The 23,198-nt window shown below is 45.5% G+C and overlaps 1 protein-coding gene across 4 annotated transcripts in view; it reads left to right on the forward strand.

The window, feature by feature from the left end:
* The window catches only part of PLXNB1 (plexin B1), a 77,946-nt gene that overhangs the window by 40,552 nt on the left and 14,196 nt on the right, over nucleotides 1-23,198 (forward strand). For all 4 annotated transcript variants that reach the window (XR_011154629.1, XM_069027623.1, XM_069027624.1 and 1 more), the window contains 18 exons: nucleotides 3,475-3,657; nucleotides 4,068-4,196; nucleotides 5,994-6,094; nucleotides 6,764-6,896; nucleotides 7,576-7,732; nucleotides 10,553-10,661; nucleotides 10,760-10,868; nucleotides 11,470-12,330; nucleotides 12,452-12,577; nucleotides 13,649-13,771; nucleotides 14,747-14,840; nucleotides 15,092-15,258; nucleotides 16,275-16,426; nucleotides 18,271-18,376; nucleotides 19,729-19,865; nucleotides 20,485-20,661; nucleotides 20,850-21,018; nucleotides 22,206-22,448. Coding sequence is in view for 3 of the 4 variants with exons in the window: in XM_069027623.1 (XP_068883724.1) it covers nucleotides 3,475-3,657; nucleotides 4,068-4,196; nucleotides 5,994-6,094; nucleotides 6,764-6,896; nucleotides 7,576-7,732; nucleotides 10,553-10,661; nucleotides 10,760-10,868; nucleotides 11,470-12,330; nucleotides 12,452-12,577; nucleotides 13,649-13,771; nucleotides 14,747-14,840; nucleotides 15,092-15,258; nucleotides 16,275-16,426; nucleotides 18,271-18,376; nucleotides 19,729-19,865; nucleotides 20,485-20,661; nucleotides 20,850-21,018; nucleotides 22,206-22,448 (3,276 nt within the window). In the remaining variant the exon portion in view is untranslated. The remainder of the gene's footprint in view (nucleotides 1-3,474; nucleotides 3,658-4,067; nucleotides 4,197-5,993; nucleotides 6,095-6,763; nucleotides 6,897-7,575; nucleotides 7,733-10,552; nucleotides 10,662-10,759; nucleotides 10,869-11,469; nucleotides 12,331-12,451; nucleotides 12,578-13,648; nucleotides 13,772-14,746; nucleotides 14,841-15,091; nucleotides 15,259-16,274; nucleotides 16,427-18,270; nucleotides 18,377-19,728; nucleotides 19,866-20,484; nucleotides 20,662-20,849; nucleotides 21,019-22,205; nucleotides 22,449-23,198) is intronic.

The raw sequence follows: 23,198 nt of genomic DNA on the forward strand, positions 1-23,198 counted from the left end.
TGTGGGACAAGGGGAGGGTAAAGAGCAGACTTGGAGCAGGATGAGCGTAAGGTAGGAGGAGTACATAAGAGTTGGGAACCAAGAGACTGCCCAGCCCGATGTCCTGCTTTCACTGTATTTGTTAGGCATGCCCCATGTGTCCTTTGAAAGGCCACAGGAAAGGACTTGTCACAGGTGATTTTTAGGGCACCTTAAGGGAGTTAAATGTCAAACAGGTATGAGCAGATTAGAAAAATCCTTCATTCAGAATGATGTAGAGTACCCTTAAACCATTTGATCCAATGGAGAAGTGGGTGCACTCGGTGGGAGAAAAAGGCAGTCTCTGTCTGTGATTCCTGGTGCATGATCCCAGGGTCCCAGCTGGCTGGTTTGGCTTGAGTGGGCTGACCAAAGTGTGGTATCTTATTAACAAGCGTGTCCAATGATATGTAAATGTCCTAACAAACCTGATCCTTCACCGTTCAGCACACGGTAGCGGTTGTCGTTCAAATTGTATCTAACACGATGTAAGGGTCTGTGCCAACTCTAGCCTGCTCCAATGAGGGCTGAGTGGAAGCGGCTGTCAATGGGCATTTTATGCAGGAACGGTTTTAACTCCCTTTCAGTGGTAGCAGCTTGTGCTGGATGTAAGGATAATGCTAATTAATTTCACATTTTTCTGCCTCCAAACCAACTAGTGCATAAGGTATGCCCTTTTCCTTAGTTAGCTCTGCCTCCGGGTTTCAGCCCATCAAGGGAGGCTAAGATTGAGTTTTACAGTTCAATACAATCTCTTCAACTGGGGAAAAAAAGCCCAGCTTGTTTTTATAAGAATTTCAGACTCAGTTCATTTGTTCAGTTACCTGGAGATTCGTTAGTCATGAGATGCAGGAGGCTATGTAGATGCTGTTTAGTGACTTGATAAATTGGAAGTGTGAAACATGTTTTTACAAGGCTCAGGAAGGCTACATGTCTTCTGTGGGTGTAGTTTTCAAGGCATGTACCTTCTCCTTTTGTTTTTAGTCCTCTTCATGCATAGATATAGATTGTCCTATTGTTGTTTCCTACCTGTGCGGGTAGGACACACACACCAGAATTCACAGCAGGAGCTGCTGCATTTCATTAAGACACTGGATGATCCCTCAAGTGCATTTTCTGCAACGTTGCCAAGATGTTATTCACTGCAAGCAATTCAAAGAGCTTCTATGTAAATTTATATAAGTACTTTATACAGACAGCCCCTGTGAGGCCACTGCTGGGCTGTGCCAGTGCTAGGAGAGCCTGCACAGGTCACGTCAGTTTATGGTAGATAAATGTGTGTGAAGTGACTTGCCCTTGGCATCACGAATAGGCAACAGCAGTGCTGAGCACAACTGGGGTACAGATATTTCTGACTTGTGTATGGACTTCTTTGAAGCACTCTTTGAAAAATCAGCCAGTAGTGAGGTTATTAGGCTCCAGAATTTGTATGAACTTACACAAAGGTTGCAAAAGATAGCTAGAATCCCATTCAAAATAAGCACTTAATGCTTTGGAGCATGGAAATTTGGCAGTGGTCCTCTTCCTAATAAATCTTACAGAAACTGGACAGCTGGAGAAATAGAAATCTTTAAGTTACAAGAAGATGACTGGAATAAGCTGAAATATCAAACGATAGGTGGTAAGAAAAATGTATGTGTCACTTAAAATGAATGATAGTTTAGGAGATGGCAAAAACTAGCAATCATTAGAAGCTATAACCTCCTCAGACTTTAAGTCAGAGCCTTACACCAAGTGTGCAGAAAAATCATTAAATCAGTATTTGAAAGGAAAACAAGAAAGCACTGGACTGAAAGCAGTGCTAGTCTAACTGGCATGGTTTGTTAATGGAACTGCTGTGTCAAGCCTTGCTTCCCTGCTAAGATAACAATGCATTTGAGAAAGGAACAGAGCTGAGCAGGTTAAATATATTTTACTGTGGGATTTCCATAGACCTTATCAAAAGCTGCTGATTGCTTCTAGTTTCTCCAGGAAGCAGTCAAGTATTGAAAAACCAAACAAAACCAACAGCAACAACAACACAAATGCAAAAAAAAAAAAAAAAAAAAACAAAAACAAAAAACCAACAAACCCAAACAGAGAAATGGGAGGAGAGGGGAGAAAGGGACAGGTTTTCTATGGGATCAGTGAGCAGAGATAAGCAGATGCCTGAGGAATGCCATGATGTGCTGTTATCATGGATCTCTGACGGGGGCAGCTCCATTGCCTGGTGCTGGATGGTACCACACAGCCTGAGCTGCCAAGTACAAAGCCACGGACATCAGACAGAAGGATATGTAACCCTGCTCACAAGGAGTCTAAGTTGACCATGTTGCCTGAGGGAAGAGAGAGCTGGAGTCAGTATGGACTGCACAGTTAATGCGCTGCTCCACACACAGCTTTGTCAGAGTAATTAGTAAGGGGCTGGAGAGGAGAGTGAAAACGTTATCCATAAGGGATTTCATGATGAAAATCTTGAATTTACACAAGCCACGTTGTTTGAAGACAAGCCACTGATCAATTAAAAAATGGTGTTTTAGATAATAATTGTTGGGTGAACAATCCTGCATTCAGTCTCCAAAAGGATACTGTAAAATTGAAATGGACATAGAACAAGGCACCGAGAAAGATATAAAGCAACAGAGGAACTATCCTGGACAAGACTGAGTTTGTTATGTAGGAAAAAGATGAATCATAATGGGATATCTTTTCTCTACACATTACAAATAGTAAATAAGTTGGTAGCTTTCATTGTCCCTCTTTAGAATGCAGTAAGTGAAGGTTTGGTGGCACTGGGAGGGCACTAACTGGAACAGAAGGATGACTGTTTCTGCACAGTGCAGTGGAGTTAGTGTTCAGAACTCTCACAAGACTTGGAAGGATTGAAGCAGTGTGCAACAGTGACTCTTATATGTGCTCTTTGATTCCTAAGTGCAGTTAGTAAGCTCTTTGGAGCAGGTTGTGTCCCACCCTGTGTTTATGTATGTCCTGATGCATTGGGGTTCTACTTCAGGCTTAGAATTTAACTTGTAGGGGGTACAGCAAAACCATGCAGATTGCCTGAGGTGATACTTGTCATGAGGTGGCTTTGCACTGAAAAAAGAAATTCTCATCTTTTTGCTGTGTTCAGAAAAATAAAATAAATCTTCCCCAAAGCAATATCACAGCAGTGTGTAACAGTAATGTTTTTTGGAGAACTTGAGAGAGTTTCAATGCATTTCATTACTGATGCTGAATGAACTGGCTGAAATGTCTGTAGATTTCTGTGAGAGTACAAACAGCCAACATACCTAAACTAATCATTAAAATGTGGGTGGTTTTGCTCTCAGTAAAAAAAGCTTAAGAGGGGTTAAAGCTGAATTCACTGCTGGGGAATTTGGGTAGAAGGGGATGGTGGGAAGTGTTGAATGTGCTAATTTTCTTTGTACCCATTTTTTTTGGTGCTGATTTCCCTGTTCTTTTCACTCCCCCAAAAAGGACACCCTGTATGCCTACCCCTGTGGCTCTGACCACACTCCCAGCCCTATGGCCAGCCGGGTACCCTTGGAGGCAGCCCCGCTCCTGGAGAAAACCGAGGCCCGTCTGACAGCTGTGGCAGTGAATGTGGAAGACGGCCACACCATTGCTTTTCTGGGAGACAGCAGAGGAAGGCTGCACAAGGTATGATCTGCATACAGCAAAGAGGATAAAACTAACCAGGGATGCTCAGGTAGAAGAGGAAAAAGGCAGTGTTGCTTTTTCCTTGGGAAGCTGGGTTCCTACTAAACATCGTTATTATCAGACGGTCTCTTCTCACACTGTACTGCCTGGGGAAAATGTGGATGCCCCAAAAGTGGTCACATTGCCTTTGGTTACATCTGCACTGAGCCAGCAGCAGGGCTGGTGTGTCCTGTGTGGTTTGCACAGGTATTTCTGGGCATGTGCTTCATGTCGCTGAAGCCACTGCACAGAGGTTCTGGTGAGAGGTTAAAATCCTTGCACACAGCAGTGGTTCCAGCTTGTCCTGTTGTAGGATGGGTGTAGCTCCTGTGGTGGTGCTTTGCCTGCTCACATCTGTGACTCCCTTGCAGGTGTACTTGGGAGCCCAGGGAGAGGCACACACCTACGCTTCGGTATCCATCCAGGTGAACAGCGTGGTGAGCAGAGACCTGCTGTTCGACCAGTTGCAGGAGCACCTCTTTGTCATGACCCAGTCAATGGTAAGAGCAATGCAATCCCTTCCACAGAGGAGTCGAAGCACTAGATGTTCAGACAAACTGCTGACAGGAGCAGGGGAGGCTGGGAAGCTGCACTTGGCTAAGCCTGTGCTGAGCAGCAGCTGCCTGCCAGTCTGCTTACAGTAATGGGGACTGGCCTTTCCCAGAAGCTGGAGGAAGCATGGAGAAAGCCTTGTTACCCTAATCCATGGCTTGTGTGCATTTTCTGAAGTCTGTCAGGCTGTATCAGCAGCGATGGAGGAATGTGAACTGCAGGCTGTAAAGGGCTGCTCTGCTGGCATGAAGACAAGGGACCACAAATTCCTGGGTTCCACTGTGTTGAGCAGGAACTGTTTGGACAACAGTGTGCATCTCCATTTGAGCAGAAGAAAGCCTCTGGGTTCACATGTGATCCATCTTGGTTTTGCAGGAGGTTAAAAAGATAAAATAGAGATTTCATGTAATTAAAGTGTAGCACTTCTGTTTTTAATCAGTTAAAAGATCAAGCTGTTGTTCTGTAACGTATGAAAAGCAGAAATGTGTGGGAAATGTCTTCAGATAGCAGAGGTGTTCTCTGACCAGGGATATAACAACAGTCTTGCAGATGAAATCAAGCTGTGGAAGGAGCCATGTGAGGCACTTTTCTCTTACTCCTGCTTTCTGTAATTCTGTTTGTGCCTAGAGTCAGTTGGAGGAGAAGAGGCATTGCAGTGCCTCAGGCTTTTGGGGTATTGGTGTCTGCTGAGTAAGAAATTCTGCTATGGATACATTATTTGAGAGGATTTGTACACCACCACTCATATCAGCTCCTTGAGCTGGAAAGGAAAGGATCCTCCCAGCAAAGGAAAAGCAGCCCTTGAGTTACTATGAAGGAAAGAACAAACAAAAAATGAGAGCATGCTGGAAAGCCACTACTTCCCTTCACTCCCCCAGTGTGCTTTGAGATACTTGTAAAATTTGTAACACTTCAAAGCAGGAGTTGAAATCTGTGAGTGGAAGAAGATTAGGGAAATCTGAAATATATCCTTAACAGTAATTGTTCTGTCAATTAAAAGATGCAAATTACATCATGTACTTAGCAAAAGTAATAGGTCTGGAATTAGAAGTTGGTATTTCAAAGTAGTTGACAGTAGTAGCTGAAGTGTAGTAGCAGATTAAAGAGGGCAAGAGGCTGAAATCAGCAAGGATGGTAAGTTGAAGCAGAAGAATTTTGCAAGTAAAATTTACCCCTAGATGGCAGAAAGTTTTTGTTCCACATTGATCAAAGCTTCATGGTCTACTTTCAGTCAAAATGGTAGTTCTGCCAGGTAGAGCTGGGCAATAGTGCAGATGGATTCAGAGGCCTCAGCTGTAGCTGCTGTCTCCAGCTTCAGTCACCTGCGTGTCAGGAGAGATGATCTCACATGAGAGAGTCCAGAAAAGCAAAAGAGTGGATGATATTCAGTCTCCTATTCTGTAATTCACTTTGTTAAAGTGCAGTTTTATGACTAAATAAAATTTCCTCCTTGCAAACTGTGTTGTAGAATAACCAATGAATAGCAATACAGTTTGCTTGCCTCAGTGCCTCTCTACAGCCTGATGTTTAGATGTCCTTCACCGGTATGTGGTATGTGTATGAAGGGCTCTGGAAACTTGTTCCTTTTATTTTTTTGTCTTTATGGGAGGATAAGTTGAGGATCAAGAAGTTGTTTGGATGAGCATGGAGATGATGGGACTTGCTAGTTAGGCATAAGAAGCCAATGACCCGGGGGCTGTGTTGTGTGTGCTGTGTTTTCCACTTTTCATTTCTTTCTCTGACAGGTGGTAAAGGTTCCCATAATGGAATGTTCCCTGTACTTGGACTGTGAGTCCTGCCTGGCACTGAAAGATCCCTACTGTGGCTGGTGTGTCCTTCAGGGACGGTAAGATAGATCCCTGTTCACCTGTAAGGATTTTGGAGGGACAGTGCCTAGGGATTGTCTCTGCTTACTCTCTTCCTTATATCTGTGTCTGGATTTAGTTTATTTTTAGTTTCTTTATGAGATATTTGCTCTAACTTACCATTCCTCCCTCTGCCTCCCTAAAACACTGCCAGCAGCAATAGCAGTTGCACACAGGGGCATCTTTCTATTGCTTTTTGGATCTTTGGCATCTCATGATTCTCCTGTTCATTGGATTTCAGCCTGGTTTTAGTCTGACTTCAGATCAACCTCATTTCAAGTGTAGAGAAACTATCTTGTCTCTTCTTCTGGTGTTTTATTTAGCACTCTTCCAGTTCTTGCTCCCGTACTGATGTTGCTTAATGAGACGTGGTTTATTCTGGTGTATGTGTCTGCCTGCTGGCTCTGCTTCCCTGGAGAAAGTCACAGGAACTAGTTCATGACCTTTGAAGCCCAAGAAGTGCCTACCTATCTATAATTTCGCAACAGTTCATCCTATGATTGAAGGTGGTGGGAGGCTGGGGCTTCAGTGGCTCATGTAGCAGCTTCCTGAAGACTCTAGCAAGGCTTGAGATAGCCAGTGTCTGGTTGGAAGCCAAACACAGACTGCTGCCCAGGGCTCTCACAGGGCTTCTTGCTGTTTCCCTGCAGGTGCAGCCGTCGCTCCGAATGCTTGCGGTCCAGGTTGAGTGAACAGTGGCTCTGGAGCTTTAACTCTACACAGCAGTGTCTGTTTGTCCAGTCACTAACTCCAGCCAATATCAGCAGAGAGGAAAAGAGAAATGTGAGTGGTGGTGATCCTCTTATGATGCTCAAGCTTATAGAACGTCCTCTGCAAACTGAGGAGTCACAAGTCTTTCTGTTGCTGAAACACTGAACCTTCAGGCCTGTTGTCTACTTCACGTGAGGGACTTATCTCCTAGTACAGCCCAGGTGTTATTTCAGTTGTTTGGTTGTTTCTGTGTGTTCCCTAAAACTAAATGTCCTTGCCTGCTAAGAGTTACTGGGTATTCTGAAGTATGTGATGGTTGCTTGGATAGGGACCCTCCTTGTTTTAGTATCTATAAGGTGCCCATGTCTGTGCTTTCAGTGTTTCTGTCACTTGCTGTCAGGAAGACCTGAAATGAGTGGCCCAAAATTACATCTCCTGTCTGGCATGTGATAGCTGGCAGAACAGCTAAGAAGGTGCTGGAGTGATTTCAAGTCTGTCATTGTGTCAGGAGGTGGCAAGAACCTGTCTTGTGCTAGAGGCTTGGGCAAAGGGGGAAGTTGTCAGTTGCTGCCAAGTTCAGTTCGAGAATGGCAAGAGATGATGAATGAAACAGTCAGTCCTAGGAGACGTTATAGGAAAATGAGTGTTTTTGTAGATAACTACTCTATGGGGGTCTTCCTTTGAAAAAACAGAACCAAAAAATTAGATTAAATGAGGGCAAATTATTTACTGGATATTATTGAACTGATAGATCTTCTTGGCCATCTCGGACTTACCTTCTCTGCGCGAGGAAGAATTTTACTCGTGTTATTTTGAAGATTATGAAAGCCCAGCAGTTCTGACAGAGTCAGGAATCATGTGTCCTTCTCCAGATCCCAGCCAAGCACCAGCTTTGCCAACAGGAACAGGTTAGTGAAATGCTTTAAATGGAGCATGATAGCTCTGGTAACATTGTTGGGAGAAAGTATGTTGTAGGTCGTCGTATTGCCAGGATTAACAGCCATGAATGTATGTGGACTGTCAGCAGGTGTTCATTTCATTCCTCATAATATCTGTTTGCTTTCTACTTGTGTCACACACATCCTGTGCTATTTTGGGCTGTTGCCAAATTCCAATGCCAAATTCTGATAGTTGGAAAGGAGATCTTGTTTGAAGTGTTGTATGTAAATCTGAATGTGGTCTGAAATGCAGTCTAGAGGGGTGGCTGGTTTGGCAGCTTTGTCCTAAACCTGGGGAGAGAAGTCTCTTAAATATTGCTTTATTATTAAGCCCAAACAAAACGCAAACCCTCTCAAAATCCATGCAGTGGGAGAAGGAAGTACATGTAAGGAAAGGCAAGAAGAGACCCATGGTCCTTAAAGATAAAACAAATCTGTAATGAGGTATAACCTCAGAAAATACACAGCCTGTGAGCAATAGCTGGCTGAGTATTGCTGATTGGCCACTCTAAAGAACCTGGAAAGTTCTCAATTTTTTTTCTTTGCATTGGATTTTACCCAGCCTGTCAGTGTGAGCTCTGATGAGCTGATCTCTTCAAAGAGCTTGTTCATCTGAAATAAAAGGCAGGTGCCAGTTGGGACACATTCCACACAATTCACCTAAGTGGCTGAACAGATTTTTCTGTGCAAGTATGCAGCTGGCTAATAGATATGAAGCAATCTCCATGGACATAACATGACACCAGAACTCAGCTAACACACTCATTCAATCTCAAACTCCTTCATTTTCAGTATTATTTGCAGTATTTTAATATCTGGCTTTCACACTGCTTTAGTCTGGAACAAACCCACCAGGGTGGTCAGGCAAAGAGGGAAGAGGGCTTCATGCACTGCCACTGCAAGCAGAGTGGGCAGGATTTTCTTCTCTGTTTAGTTGTATGGGCCTGAATTTAAGCACAGTTGTGAAAAATCAGTGTAGATAAAGCCACAGTCTAGTTCTCATTACTCCAAGCTTCAGATATTCTTATCAACTCCTTTGTAAGTCAGTCTTGCTTTTATTCCAAGATGCCTTACCTACATTACTTTCATAGTGTCTCTGAGGCTTATCAAGTGGCTCCTGTCCTGTAGCCTAAACTTGCTTGTGGATGGTTTCTGACCGTTTGATCTATTTGTGTTGTCCTTTTGCTTCTGCAGTGCTTCTCCCACGCAGTGAACTATGGCCAGGCGTTCCTAGCACAGAGTTTTGCTGTTTAACTGTGCCAACTTCTTCATGTTCTCTTGTTCTTTAGGCTTCCTATCTCCTTCACTCTATTGCTGTTCCTTCTCTGCATGGCTTCTGTATTCTGCTAAGATGAATTTGAAGCTGATAACCAGATTCATACATTGTTTTCTAAATGAGATCACATTAGGGCCTTATATACCAACACTTTCCTATTCCTATTTATAATACTTTTCCCAGCTCACTAAAATATTTGCCTTTTTCCAGCTTTATTTTAAAGGTTGTATACCAACTCATCCCTCACATGTAGGTGTTGAGCTCCAAGTTAGTAGCACAAACTCTTGCTCTCAGTTTGCAAGTGCTCGACCTCATCTTCTGTACTGTCAAACAGCATTATTGGCAGTCATGGGAAATAATGGCCTTTTTGGAGAAAGGAGTATTTATAAATAATGGTGTCATAACCCTGAAATCCTGGGAGGCGTTAGACCTTCCACCACTGCCAAATACAATCACCTCTGTGGCAGTGATAGGAGTTGGCAGTATTGCAGTGACTCCAGCTTCCAGCTGCATAGGACATACCCTTATTTTCTGCTCATCCTGGGTTTCAATACACCCCTCATCACGGTTTTGTTAGCATATTGCTCCCCTTGCCATCCTATCAGGAACCCAGCATAGGCCTGACTGATTCACATGTTAATTGTTTTGTTGTGACTAAAGATTGCTTGCAAGATGAGCTCTGAAATCTCATTCTGAGAGGAGCGGTGCTCAAGGTTCTTGTTACTTACTTTAATAGCAAACTGCCTTAGAGAGAACAGCATCTCCTGGAGTTGAGCAGAGAATGCAGTTGTTCCCATTATTTGGAGAACTAATAACCAACTCTAAAGTTGGAGGCATTCGTCTGGGACAAGATTAATTAGCTGATTTAGTACTGTCATATGCAAAATATCTCCTTCTGGCTGATGCTATCAGCTGCAGTAAGTTTTGACCATCTCTACAGCTATTTGGTCTACAGAAAACAGTGACAGTCTCTTCCCAAAGAGAACAAGGCTATCCTGAGGCTTGTAGTTGATGCGAGACCTGGATTTTAAAGCAGATAAGCCTTCAGTCATTGCAAGTGAGATTACAAGTCTTATAAGCCTCTTCCCTGACTCACTTCTTAGTTTGGTCATAGACCGAAGCTCTCAAGGTGAAGGCAGTATGTGAAGGGCACTTTAGTTCTAAGGGTTTCGTTTTCCTTTGGATGACAAAAGAAGACCATCAGCTTTGAGCCTCAATGTTACCTCTTCCTGTAATGCAGAGATGGCAGTGGAATTACAGAGATAAAGATGGACAGAGCTTCAGACTAGGCTTCTTTCCCATGGGTTGGCAAGAGCTATCACAAGCTACTCCTGATGAACTTGTCCAACCTGTTTTTAGTGTCCATAGGATAATGCAGTGATTAAGGTGCTAAAAGCATGAAAGGGAATCTGTCTCAGTGTTTGACAGTGTCTATCCTAAAGCATGCTGTCACCTAACAGTATGGCAAACTTGTAGGGGCTCCATTTCTAAGAAATTTTTATTTTCATTTTCAGATCATGTCACCATAAAGCTTGTAGTGCGTTTCCATGACATCTTCATTGCTTCTGTGGACTTCTCTTTCTATGACTGTGCTGCAGTGGCCCTGCTGTGGAAATCGGCACCGTGAGCACCTGCTTTTTCTCTTCTGTAGTTTTAGGGAGGGTGGCTGTCCCTTTCTGGGTTGTCCTGTCTTAGCAGCTGCTTTTCTGTCATTCTTCCAGGTGCCAGAAGTGTGTGAGCAGTCTCTGGAGATGTAACTGGTGCATCCAGCAGCACCTCTGCACCCACAAAGCAGCATGTGAGGAAGGAACCATTATCTACAATGAAAGGGTGCGTCTCCTGCTCAGTCCTAGTCCTGTGTACACTCACAGCCTCTGTGAGTCAGATCTCTTCTCAGGTAAAATATCAGCTGTCAGTCACATCAAGCAAGGAGGTGAGCTGTTGGAACAAAGAGGAGCTCCCCTTGGAGTGACACAAGGCTCTGCATCCCTGATACTTCAGGGTTTCTGGGGAAGTGCCGTCAGATGAAGCAGGTCACCCTTGTCCTGGGGCTGTGCAGCCGGTGGTGTCAAAGTGGAGAGACGAGCAAGCTGGCAGGGAGGCTGCGACTGGGGAGGTGGAACAGGTGCCCAGTTTGTGGCTGCCACAGGTGGCCTTGCATTTTGTGGAGAATGAAGACTAGGAGACCTCCCTCTGAGAGGAGGCCAGTGCAGGCATCTGTGGGAAGAGAGGGAGTGTTGCTGGATCTTGTGCACTGTAAACATTCCTCAATCCCAGTGCAAAAGATGGCATAAGATGTAGCTCTCATTAAAATCTAGAGGGTGAAGCGGCCTCTTGTTTGTGGGAAGTCATACGGAGTGTTCTTCTGCTTGGGTTTTATTCTGTTTCATTTCTTTCCCTCTTCTCATCCCACCATGTTGTTTCTCTCTAGGCCCAGATCCCAACCTTAAGTGTGTATCCCTCTTCAGCTGCTCCCCTCACCAAATCCTCTACCACAGCCCCCACCATGGTCACAAAACCTGTCACCACCCCTGTGCATGTGGGCCCGAGCACTGTGCCCCACACGGAGCCCATCCACGTCACACCCTCCGCAGCCTCGGAGACGACGACGGAGCCTGCGCAGACGCCCAGCTACACCTACCTGACCCTGTCCACCGAAGCCGCCTCTCTCCAGGCTGCCACAGAATCCCCTCTGCCACCGCCAGCAGACAAACCTGCTGTCACTGTGCCAGAGACAACTTCTGCTGCGTCTGTCCTCTCCAGTCCATCTAAAAGTGTGGATTACACAGCCTTGCCCACTGAAGGGCCAGCCGCAGCCCAGGAGCCCCAGCACACAGACCCACTCACCACCCTCGGGGATAGCCCTCTGCACATGTCTGCAGTGGCAGCAGTAACACCTTCTCCTCATGTCACGAGTTTCAAATGGCCTCCAAGTCCTTTTCCTACCACAGAGGCACTGACATCTGCTATCCCATCTCCCCAGACCCCCAGCCAGGTGCCAGGGAGCCCTGTTGCATCTGATGACTCTCCTGGATTGCCAGGAACTGAACTCCCTGTTTCAGAGCTCCCAACATCAGCTCCCCCACAGTGGCTGCTGGAGGAAGGCACAGAGCTCCAGGACACAGAGGACTGGATGGATTTGCTGCAGGCTGAGAATGACACATCTCTTTTCTCTGCTTCTACTCTTCTGTCGGGTGATGGTGATTCTTCAGAGAGGGATGTCCCTGACTTTCCCAGGATCCTTCACCCTGACCTCGATTATCAGTATGACGCCCCTGAGTTTTGGGAGGAGGTAAGTTACTGGGCTTTTGTAATTCACGGTCTAAGGCTGTAACTCTTTGAAGTTTTCTCACAGATTGCCAGTTAAGTATTTCAGCACACAGGAGAGGTTGTGTCCTGTGTTTTCTTTTCAGAGTGAAGAGCCTAGCTGGGGTCCAAATGCATGTCCCTGCGTGCAAGGAATCCAGGGATCTTCGCTGTTTCCAGTCAATGTGGCGAGGAAGATAACCCTGCTGGGAAAGAACTTCCACCTCTATCAGGTAGTCAACTCAATGCCATCACCATCAAGAAATTGCATTAGTACAGGACACTGTTTGGGCAACCTGGCCACTGGACTACTAAAAATATGTGTAAGATACAGTTGTGACTCTGCCTAGGTTTCTCCTAGAGGAATAACCTATTTCTGTGCATAAAGAATTCCATAGCTGGATGTATTGGTGTGTAGGAGAAAGGGAGGGTACATGTGTGCACCAACCTGCTGGAGAAGATCTGCATGTATTTGGATTAAATTGCACCTGTGCTGCACTGCAGGTGGTAGTTCTTTGAATAACTTTCTGCTGAATCCATCCTGTTTGTGTCTCCATAAACTAAAGACAAGTCATCTGTTCCCTTTCCGTTCTGGCATGCTCATTAACATGTGGCTATTCCTGCCATACCTGAAACTTCTGCAGTGGGGAAAACCACCCTTGACAGCTGTTTCTTGGGTGTGCCTCCGATAAAAATTCTCTTTGCTTCTCAAGACAGAAGATGATTTAGTAACCTTTGACAAAAAAACACCTTGGAACATGCAGCCCACAGTCTAATTGTTACATTACACCTGACAAACTGCACTGCTCAGAGGAGCAGAGGTGGTTCCAGAGAGATGCATATCTAGCTTTTTTACAGGAAGTATCTAAGCAATTCTAAGTGGAAGGTTTACAGGAAAGGGATAGGGAGGAGAAATATACACAATGTTTTTGGCACACTCTGCCCTAATCTGTGTACTCTACTCTTCATCTCCAAGCTAGTGTTTCACAGGGATTGTACTGGCGTAACTTCACAATCCCACTGGGGTTTTTTTAATTTCTCCTTTTGTGCTAAATTCTCCACACAGTGACACACACGCTCCCTTCTAGGTGTTTTGTGTTGGTTTGTCTTTCATACATGGAGGCAGTCACAGCATAGAGAGCCCTTGAATACAGCATAGAGTTGGCATAATGAGGGGAATGAGAGGAGCGTGCCGCTGGCTTGGTGGCTTGGTCAAAGGTGCTGAACTGGAGAGGCAGGAGGACACTTGTGCAGCCCAAAGCTCTGTGTCACTGAGAAATGGTGCCATGTGTCTCCTCCTGCAGGACCAGCAGTGGGACTATGAGTGTGTCTTGAATTTGGAGGGGAGGACAGTGGTGATGGAAGCTTATGTGGAAGGAGAAGAAACAAACAAGTCCCTCTGTTATATCACCTGCCAGATGAACCAGGTGAGTGCTGGGATTACTGTGCCATTTCACAGTTCACACAGGTGCTGGTTTTGCTCAGTAAAAGAGTAGGATGGAAGGCAAGCTCTGGAGAAAAGAGCATATTTTGCAAAAGTATTTGTAGAATATTTAGCACTCTGGGGCCTTCAGATGTGATGCTGCTACTTGCCAGTACTGGTACCTTCAACCTCAGGAAGAGTGTGCAGTCTGAGCCATGTGACCTGTTGCTGCACTGGCTGTAGCAGAGGATGGTGCTGTCTCTGAACTGGCCAGCACGGTGCCACTCCTGCTTTAGCTTGAGGCACTGTTGTTTGTCATTCTCTGCATCATGACTTCTGTGATGATTGTTCTTTTGTGAGAAGAAAAATGCTGTTAGTACTGATTTTGTCCTTGGGGATAGAAGCAAGCCTGTGGATTGTAAGATTATCAGGGAAAATTAAAACAGACATGTACACTTCTGGATGATGTGTGAATTTTACTTAAGGCAAGATTTGCAAGCAGAGATGTTATTTTTAGTTCACAAACTCATATAGCTAAGGGAGAAGAACAACACAGACTCTTGTGCACATGAGCCCTGCAGACCAATTGTGATCCTACATCTTCAGCTCTACTGAAATTACATAAATGCCAGCTTGAGCAGCTTTCTGAGCAGGTGGCTTGCAGATAGGAATTGGCCACTTAGGAATGCAGTTAGGAAGTTAGACAAGTATTGTTGTGAGCACACACTTGGTTTTCAGCGTTCATCTTAGTGAACCAAAACCTGCCACTCTTTCTAGAGCCGAATTGTGACTGTGAACTGGTGAGGACAAGCATGTGCTGCCACTGCCCCAACTAACACTGCCTTGCCTACATGCATGGAAGCTCCGTGTAGGCTGTATGTGTCATGCACTATTCAGTATGGATGCTGATGCTTCTTGCCTATTCAGCTGGTTTGTTTTTGCCTTTGTTAATTACGCTTGATGATCTTTGTCTTTGCAGTACAGTTACACAGCACCTCAACTCGAGTTCAACGCTGTGGTGTTTGTACAGAGGCGACGACACCTTCGAGTGGACAGTGCTGCAGATCTTCATGGTAGGAGTGCAACACCTTCCCAGTAAAAACACAGCAGATGAGGTGGAAGGGAATTGAGAAATCCTCAAATGAGGCTTTTTGTACCCATGGTAGTCCTATCATGGGAAAACTGAGGAAAACAGAGCTTCACTTCTGACGCTTATCACAGAGGCAGGAGGAGGAGTGGGGTCTGTAAAAGATGCCGGGTTGCTGGGTTATGCTGTGCCCCATGGGGATGCTTGCAGATACCTCTGAATTTTTCTCCTTTGCAGTGACTTTTTACAACTGCTCTGTGGGACACACTGACTGTAGCCGCTGCCAAACAGCTGACTCAAAGTACAACTGTGTGTGGTGTGGAGGTGACAACCCCAGCTGTATCTTCAGGGGTTCTTGCAAGGAAGAAATTGAAGACTTATGTCCAGCACCTCTCATTCACTCTGTGAGTAATTTGCTCACTGGTGTACTGCACACAGGGCAAGGAGGGCTCTGTTCTGCACTGGAAATCAAAGGGCTATGAACTCAGAGTGCAAACAGTGCAGCTCAATAATTTATTGACCTTCTGAAGAGGAAGTTCAGTGGGGGTCCCTCTGTGTTGTGAGGATTCTAGACTGTTGTGCTGGACAGTTTGCTGGTAGAGAACAGTGGGGAACGATTCATTTGTAACTCAGCTGAAACTGGCACACCAGAATAATTCAGGAGCTGGGAAAGGGTCTACAGGATGGATCTTCCAACTGTCCTGAGCCAGACCCTGAAACAGGTTGGCCCAACTAAGCCTGGGGCAAAGGAGGGTAAAACCTAATGATAACAGCACAGCAACGATGGGAAAGGCATGACAGGTTACTGGGATTAATTATTTTTGTCTGTTTATTTTAAATGTTTCTTGCTAACTGCCACATGACAAGTGTCTGTAGCCATGTGTCCCTTTTGCTGTCAGCTTGTCCTCCCTTCAGTGGCACACAACATCCATGTGCTGCATCTTGTCTTAGTTTACCTTGGATGCTGCTCAGGGACAGAGCTTTGACGTTTGTGCAGCATGCAATTCATTGTTGTCCTGATGCTGAGGGGGAATGGTGCTTGCTGCTTCAGTACTAGTAACATGTATTGGCTTGTGCATTCCCACTCTTCAGCAGAAATGCCCTGTGGAGTGGTCAGCATGTTGATGGGAAGGCAGAGCAGGGCAGTCTGCCTTCTAAGTGGATTTTCACCTCTGGGTGGGGACTGCTGGCAACAGCGAGGTATGGGAAAGAAGGCTCCAACTGTGGTGTTCTTTATGGCCTTTCTTCTGATGAGGCTGCATCCTGGGACTAGTCCAAGCCAGTAAAAGGAGTCAACAGCAGTGACCTGAGCAGGCAGAGTTTGCACGGGGGCAGTTGAAGGGCCCTGTGCTGTAGATCAGTCACCAGACTGGAGGTCTGAGGTACTGTGACATTTACACATGCGCGGGTGTCTTTGCAGGTGTACCCCCTGTCTGGACCAGTGGAAGGTGGCACTAGAATCACCATCACTGGCTCAAACCTCGGGCAGAAACATCAAGACATTGCAGAAACTGTCACTGTTGCAGGAATTCCCTGTGCCGTAGATGCTCAAGAGTATGAGATCTCTAGCAGGTAGAGTATCTGTGAAACCTCCTCCCAGAGGCAGGTGCTGGCTTTTCCCTTGGCTGCTGACCCAGCCTGAGATGTCTTTGCCTTTGCTGTAGGTGTTGAGCCCTGCCCATTCCCCTGAGCAAGGTCACTGTGTGAGCAGTTGGCTCAGGCAGTGACCCTAGAGAGATAAGGTTGTGTACAAGGCGACAGCTGAACAGTGATGCCATATTCCAGCCACACTGCCCCCACAGAGCCCACAGTCAGGTCAGGGAGTTGAGGGCTCAGAACCCAGCAGTTTCATGGGCGTCTCTCTCAGCCACAGGGAGATTTCAATAAAGCAAAGGACATGGCTTGTGCAAGTGTCACTGATAGGGAAGTAGCCTGACCATGTTAACACAGGGTGAGCATGGGAACACTTGGTTGGAGGCACACCCCCTAGACTGTCAGTCTTCACTTGCTAGTGAGATTTCCCTCCAGGAACAAACTCAAAAGATCCTCTCAGTGAGGCACAGATGAGGGTGTCCTGGTGGGCCCAATGCCACTCTTCTGATGGCCAGGAGTGCCCGACAGGTCACACAGTGCTTGTAAAAGTAGTGGCAAGGAGAAGGATGATAAGCAGAAAGACCTGTTCTGCTGAATCCAGCTCATCTCAGTGATAGAGAATTGTGCAGCTGGTGTGTCTGGCCAGGGCAGAACAAAATAACAAAGCAGTAGTTAGGATTTAAGAGGTATGAATGGGGGATAGTTAGGAAGCAAGGAGAAAGGGATATTTGTGTAGTTGGCCTGTGGCAGGGCAGGTGGGTGGGAGCTTTGGACAAGGGAGGAAGAGGAGCCAAACAACCTGCAGGAGAAGAGGAGAGCAATTGTGAGTAACCTCTTATCGGAGCTATCACAAACATGTTTTTCCATTCCATGGTAGCAGTAGTTGTAGCACCTTTCCCTCTAGGAGCCAGGTAAGATCCTGCTGGGAATGGCCTGCTGTGTTGAGCAGTGTTGTCCTGTCTGTGCGATTTGTTTGTCTGACTCCATCTGCTTTCTGTTTTCATTCTAGAATTAGAGCATAATCTTTCTGGGGTTAGCACTGTCTGTGTTCTGTATCTGTAAATCACCTGGCATCACAGGGTCTTGGCTTGGACTGCACTGCCTAAGTTCAAATTCCTGAGCCTCTTTAGTTGAGGGGATATAGCTGTGAACCTGCTTCTGAGCAAGGCCCAGACAAAATTAATCTTCTGCTATGCAGGAAGGCTGGGAAGTCTCCTGCAGAGTAGGTTTTCTGTTAGCAAATCAGTGCTGTAACATGGGATTCCTTGCTGCTCTGTTTTAAGTACAGTTTGACTTTTCACCTTGTCAGCATCTCCCATATCAAATTACATCTGGAAAAAGGGCTGGGAAGAATGGTTGGTGCAGATCAGGGGATCTGGCTGGTTGCAGAGGCCACTGGCTGAAGACCAGTGACAGCTAAATCCAGGTCTTGAGTCTTCTGCATCAGACACAGCACTAATGTGTGGATTGACCACTGCTGGCCTGAGGTCCCTCCAAATGTGACTGATTTTGATCATCTCTGGACAATAGAAGAGTTCCTGGACTCTGTTCGTCTCTGACACAGTGGGCTTCCTCTTGTCTGTCCCAGAAAAAATAATCTTAGATAGGATGGGCCTGTTTGGAACTGGTCCCTGCTTTTTCCTGCTGCACCTAACCCAGCTTTTTTAGAGGTGTTTCTCAGTGTTAGGTTGTGTATTCTGAGCATGACAAGATAAGGCTGGAAGAAAGGAGCTGTGGTTGCTAGATGTTTTTAGGACATGGTGTGGTGGATACAGCTCCCCTGCTCTCCCCTGGAGTGACTCTGTTCTTGGATTGTCCTGCAGCATCGTGTGCGTCACTGGCGGGAGCTGGACAGAGAAGTTTGGACATATCGTGGTGGAAGTGCCTGGAGGAGGTCGTGGAGTTTCTGGGCATGTTTTCACCTACCAGGTAACACAACTTTAATATCTCCCCTGTTTTCCCAGTATCTCTGCTAAATGGCTGCTTATTGCATGAACCTATAGGACTCTACGAGGCACTTGTTGCTGGTATTTTTATCCGATGTTTCTGCTGCTTATATTGTGTGGTGTGGTGGGATTTGTTTTGTTTTGTTTTGTTCCTCCCTCACCCCCCTTTAGATTATAAGAACAGCTGTACTGGGTAATACAAAAGATCCTGTAGACTAGTGATTTTATTTATTTTTTGACAATGGTAACTGCTAAATACTTAAAGATACCCTGTCTTTTTCCCCTATATTTCCAATTTGAAGATTTTTTTTTATTGATGGCTTAACATCTTACTGAGACTTGTGACTTTCCTTTTGTTAATATGCAAATTGCTTGACTATGCTTTTATCTTCTGAACTTCAGCAGCTGGTGGCAGCAAGTCCAAAATTCCCATGCATTGTGTGGAGAAATGTTTCCTGTCACTTTTAAACATGTTTCTGATAACTTTTTGGTATCTTAAACCCAGCAACTATGGGATAGTATTTAAGTAACTTTTAAATACAATTGCTCCTTTTTCTTCCTTTCTGTGCAATTTACAAATTATGTATCTAGTTGCATGTCTCCCTTTCCCATGGGAAGGGGAAAAAGATCCTGAAAAGTCTTAAGCTCTTCCATTTTTGGCTTGATAGAACCATTTTATATACTAGATTATGCTTGTTGCTCTTCTCTTGGCTATCACCAGCATGCTATTTAGAGACTAGTAATGGTATACATGTTTGCTTTTTATCCTGTAGTCTCCCTCCTTCTCACTTCATGGCTCTTGCTTTTTGTTTGTCAGCAGTGACTTACTTGTGTCACTCTGCCTGGTTTCTTTAAATTTTGCTGTAGCCCCTCAGTAGTACTAAGTTCTTTTTTATTACAGCACAGGTCTCAACACAAATTCTTAGGGCTCCCTGCTGTTAATCTCCTCATCTGTGAGGCAAACAGACAATTTATTTGCTACCTTGTTTTTTCTAACCTAAGTTACTAATCCAATTACTGATCTGAACAATCCCTTTGGACTGTTAATCCTCAGGTTTGTGTATGAGGCTCACAGCTCTGCTGTTTGCAGCATCCATATGCCTTTGGCAGTCTGTGGAAAGGTCCCCAGTTCCTTGCTGGTGTGACTGATCCCTCCTCTGCCCTGTAAAGTAGCTGCTGGAGCATAGCTGAGGCCTGCTTATGATTTCGATCTTCTATTTTCAGAGCACTGGAGGACACTGAACACATTCTGCTGTTTTCTTCCCTTGTGTTGTCTTTTGAGTTCCTTGTCACTCACTTCCCTTTTTTTCTTTTTTTCCCCCCTCCCTCTTCTAGAATCCAGAGCTGAAATCCATTGTTCCGACTCAGGGCCCCAAAGCAGGAGGAACCTGCCTCACCCTTCTGGGCTCAAAGCTGCTGACTGGGCATCCTAATGAGATCAGTGTCCTGCTTGGAGACCTCCCTTGTCAAATGTAAGATCAGAACTTGCCAATGTGCTGGCTGTGCACTGTCCTGAGTCCTTCCCAGAGCCTCCCAGGGTGTCCCAGGCTGCCTGGAGCGGCTGGAGCTTTGCTTTCCTCTGTGTTCCAGGGGATCTTCCCCTTGAGGGTCATGGCAGCAACCTCAACCATCTTAGATTCCGGCCCACCTTCCCTGGGTGTGAGCAGTGCTGCACACCTCTGTTCTGCTTGTCCCTTGACAGGACTGTAACCCATCCTGACACTATGCTTTTGCTGGTGGGGAGCTGGAGTTGGCTCCTGCAGCCTAATCCCCAGAGCTGCTTGTTCTCTTGCACCCTGGGACACATACACCTGCCTCACCTCACTGGTGGTGAGAAGGTGCACATGCCTTGGTAGCATGTGTCCAGTCCCTTCTGGACAGTGACTGTACCTCCTTTTTGTCCATGTGCTGCTCCTGACAGCTGCCCAGCTATTATTGCTTGCACAGATAAGGCACAAGAGCTTTCAGCATGAGATTCAGGAAAACAGCAGAAGAGGTTTGCAGACTCTCTGCAAAGAGAAAGGCACAGTAGTATAAAATCTGTCTCTGCAGGGGCTGTGTTAATCCCTTGATCTTCCTTGTCTCTCCAAGCCTCTCTGAGATGACAGAGGATCAGCTGGCATGCCAGACGAGTCCCAGCAATGTGTCCACAGAACTCCCAGTCACCATCAAATATGGGGACCAAGAGCGGAAATTGGAAGGATCCCTCTTCAGATATACTCTGGATCCCAACATCACTTTTGCAGAGCCACCTAAAAGCTTCCTCAGGTAGAAAGAATGAGTGTCCCTTCCCTGGGGCAGTGTTCTGGGGCTGCAGCACCAATGGTATCTCTCTGAGTGGTACTTTGGGGTAAAGCTGCATTTGTAAGAATGAGCATAAACAGAAGGATGGGAGCATGGACAAAATGGAGCTAGTGAATAACAAGTGGGTCAGATCAGCTGCTTTTGTCTTTCAGTGGAGGGAGAGTGCTCAGAGTTCATGGATACAACTTGGATGTTGTACAGAAACCAAAGATCCGAGTTACAGTTTCTCCATCTGAACGCCGGCGCCGAGGAGCGGGGCGATGGCGCAGGATCATCCCAGACTCTGAGTGTCCTGAGGATTCTCTGTGCAGCATCCACCAGGTAGCACAGCACTCAATGGGGATGTGGGTGCACAAGGGTTGATATTCCACCTCTGAAGAAGTGGACTTTTTGTCCCTAGGGCTTTTTTCCTCCCACCACTTGCTGTTATCTGCTTGGATTGTACCAACAGTCTTGGCCCATGGAAGTGTTCTCTGCCAGACTGAGAGGTTAAGCACTAAGTGTTCTCTGCCAGACTGAGAGGTTAAGCACTAAGTGTTCTCTGTCAGACTGAGAGGTTAAGCACTTTCACAAACATTTCCATGGGCTAGGTCTGCCTCTGCCTACAGATGTGCAGGATTGTGATGTGGGACAAAAATAGCAAGGCAGCAGTGTGGAGATAAAGGAATCTACATCTGAGCCAGAGAGCTTGTGTGGCTCAATGTGTCTGTGCTTCAGATTCTTCCTTTTGCATATTTCAGTCCATCCCTACAGTTCCTGGGATATCTTTCACTCTGAGATACAAAACCAGGCAGTGAAATTATCAGTGCCACTACCATTTTCTACTTGCCTACTGCCAGTTTGCTGAGATGGGTCATTACAGAGGTATTGGTGTGGTCACCAAAGTCACAGAGCATGCAGCAGAATTTGCAGAGGTAGAGGGTGGTTTGGCAGCCCATCTACAAGAAGGATTTGCATTATTAGTGCAAATGACGAAGGGCTTCCTGTACATAAATGTGCTCCTGATGCACATACATCAATAACAGCTGGTTTTATCAATGTTCTTAGGAAAGATTTGTGGCTATAAGGCAGAAAAAAAAAATACTGTAATACTTTCACCAATTGTATAAAAGATATCCAACCAGGCATGGGAACACTTTCACAGGAGCATTCAGACTGGGAAAACAGCCTTGCATTGAAGGTATTTGGTCCTATTCTCTCAGAACAGGGAAAGCTAAAGCTGGTCTCTCTCCAGAATTTGCTGCCAGGGGAATGTCAGAGCTGATTCCCACTGCTGAGACCTTCCAAAAAAACCAGTGCTATGAAAGCTTTCCTTTAGAGGAACATGGGGAATTCCTCAGATCTTGGATTTTTCCCCTCTACAGTTAAGCAGAGTTCTTCTGGCATTTCTCCAGGCGAGAAGAATGCAGACTGGCCCCAGATTGCTCGGGGTGGGAAGTATTGCCAAGCTGCAGGAGAAGCTTTGGTGTTCCATTACTGACACTTTTTTTTTTGCCTTTTTCACTTAGTTTGAAGAACCATGTCTTGTTAACTCTTCCTACCTGATCCTATGCAAAACTCCAGCCATTAACCTGCTGTTGAGGAGTGTCCGTATCAAGCTGGAATTTATTCTGGATAATCTGAGCTTTGATTTCAACTCACTGCATCCCATGCCCTTCTCTTATGAAGTCAATCCCATCCTAAAACCATTGAATGCTGAGGACCCTGCCAAACCATATCGTCACAAGCCAGGAAGTGTCATCTCTGTAGAGGTACGACAAAAAACAGCTGGAATTAATGTTCCTTGTATGAAGTTTTAAATTGTTGTCATGCAGTATCCAAGGTTTTTAAAGCATTTGACCTGTCACAGCACATCTGCTTTGGCCTGTGAGAAATGGTACATATGAGGAGGGAAAAGAGGGCATCACAAAAGCCTCTTAAGTCCATAAAACATTGTTAGGGGCTTCATAGGGCTTCTGGAAAGTTTTGTGGTTTGTTTTGGGCTTTTTTTGATCCTAATAAACTATTTGTATGTGAGATATTAGTACTGCATTATCCCTACCTCCTATTCTCAGCTGCTGACTCTCTCATAACTACTTCAGTTTCCTCTAGAAGTAACTTAGGAGTAAAAGAATCCTGCCATTAGGGAAGCCCTGTTGCTAAGTGAAGGCAGGAAAAATCACTCATTAAAGATGATACAGAAGAGCACAGTGGCTCATATTTTTACAGTACATGCAAGAAAAAAAATCTCTGAGGTATTTCTTTTGTATGGAAAGGTACTTTTCAGTCCAGTACTCTTAAAGAAAGTAACGGCTGCCACCGTAGGTGCAGATTCTCCACATGCTCTCCTTTTACGTATGAGTAAAAACTGTGAGGATGTAAGAGCCTAGAAATGTCTAGACCACTGTCATTGGGATTGAATGCATTTTGGAGATGTAGGGAAGTTTGAGACAACTGGAAGAGAACTTTAAAAGACAAGGAGGTTGATCTGCCAGCCTGTTGGGATACCCTGACAGAGTTCT

Source organism: Aphelocoma coerulescens, chromosome 12, assembly GCF_041296385.1.
Source record: "Aphelocoma coerulescens isolate FSJ_1873_10779 chromosome 12, UR_Acoe_1.0, whole genome shotgun sequence".
NCBI lineage: Eukaryota > Metazoa > Chordata > Aves > Passeriformes > Corvidae > Aphelocoma > Aphelocoma coerulescens.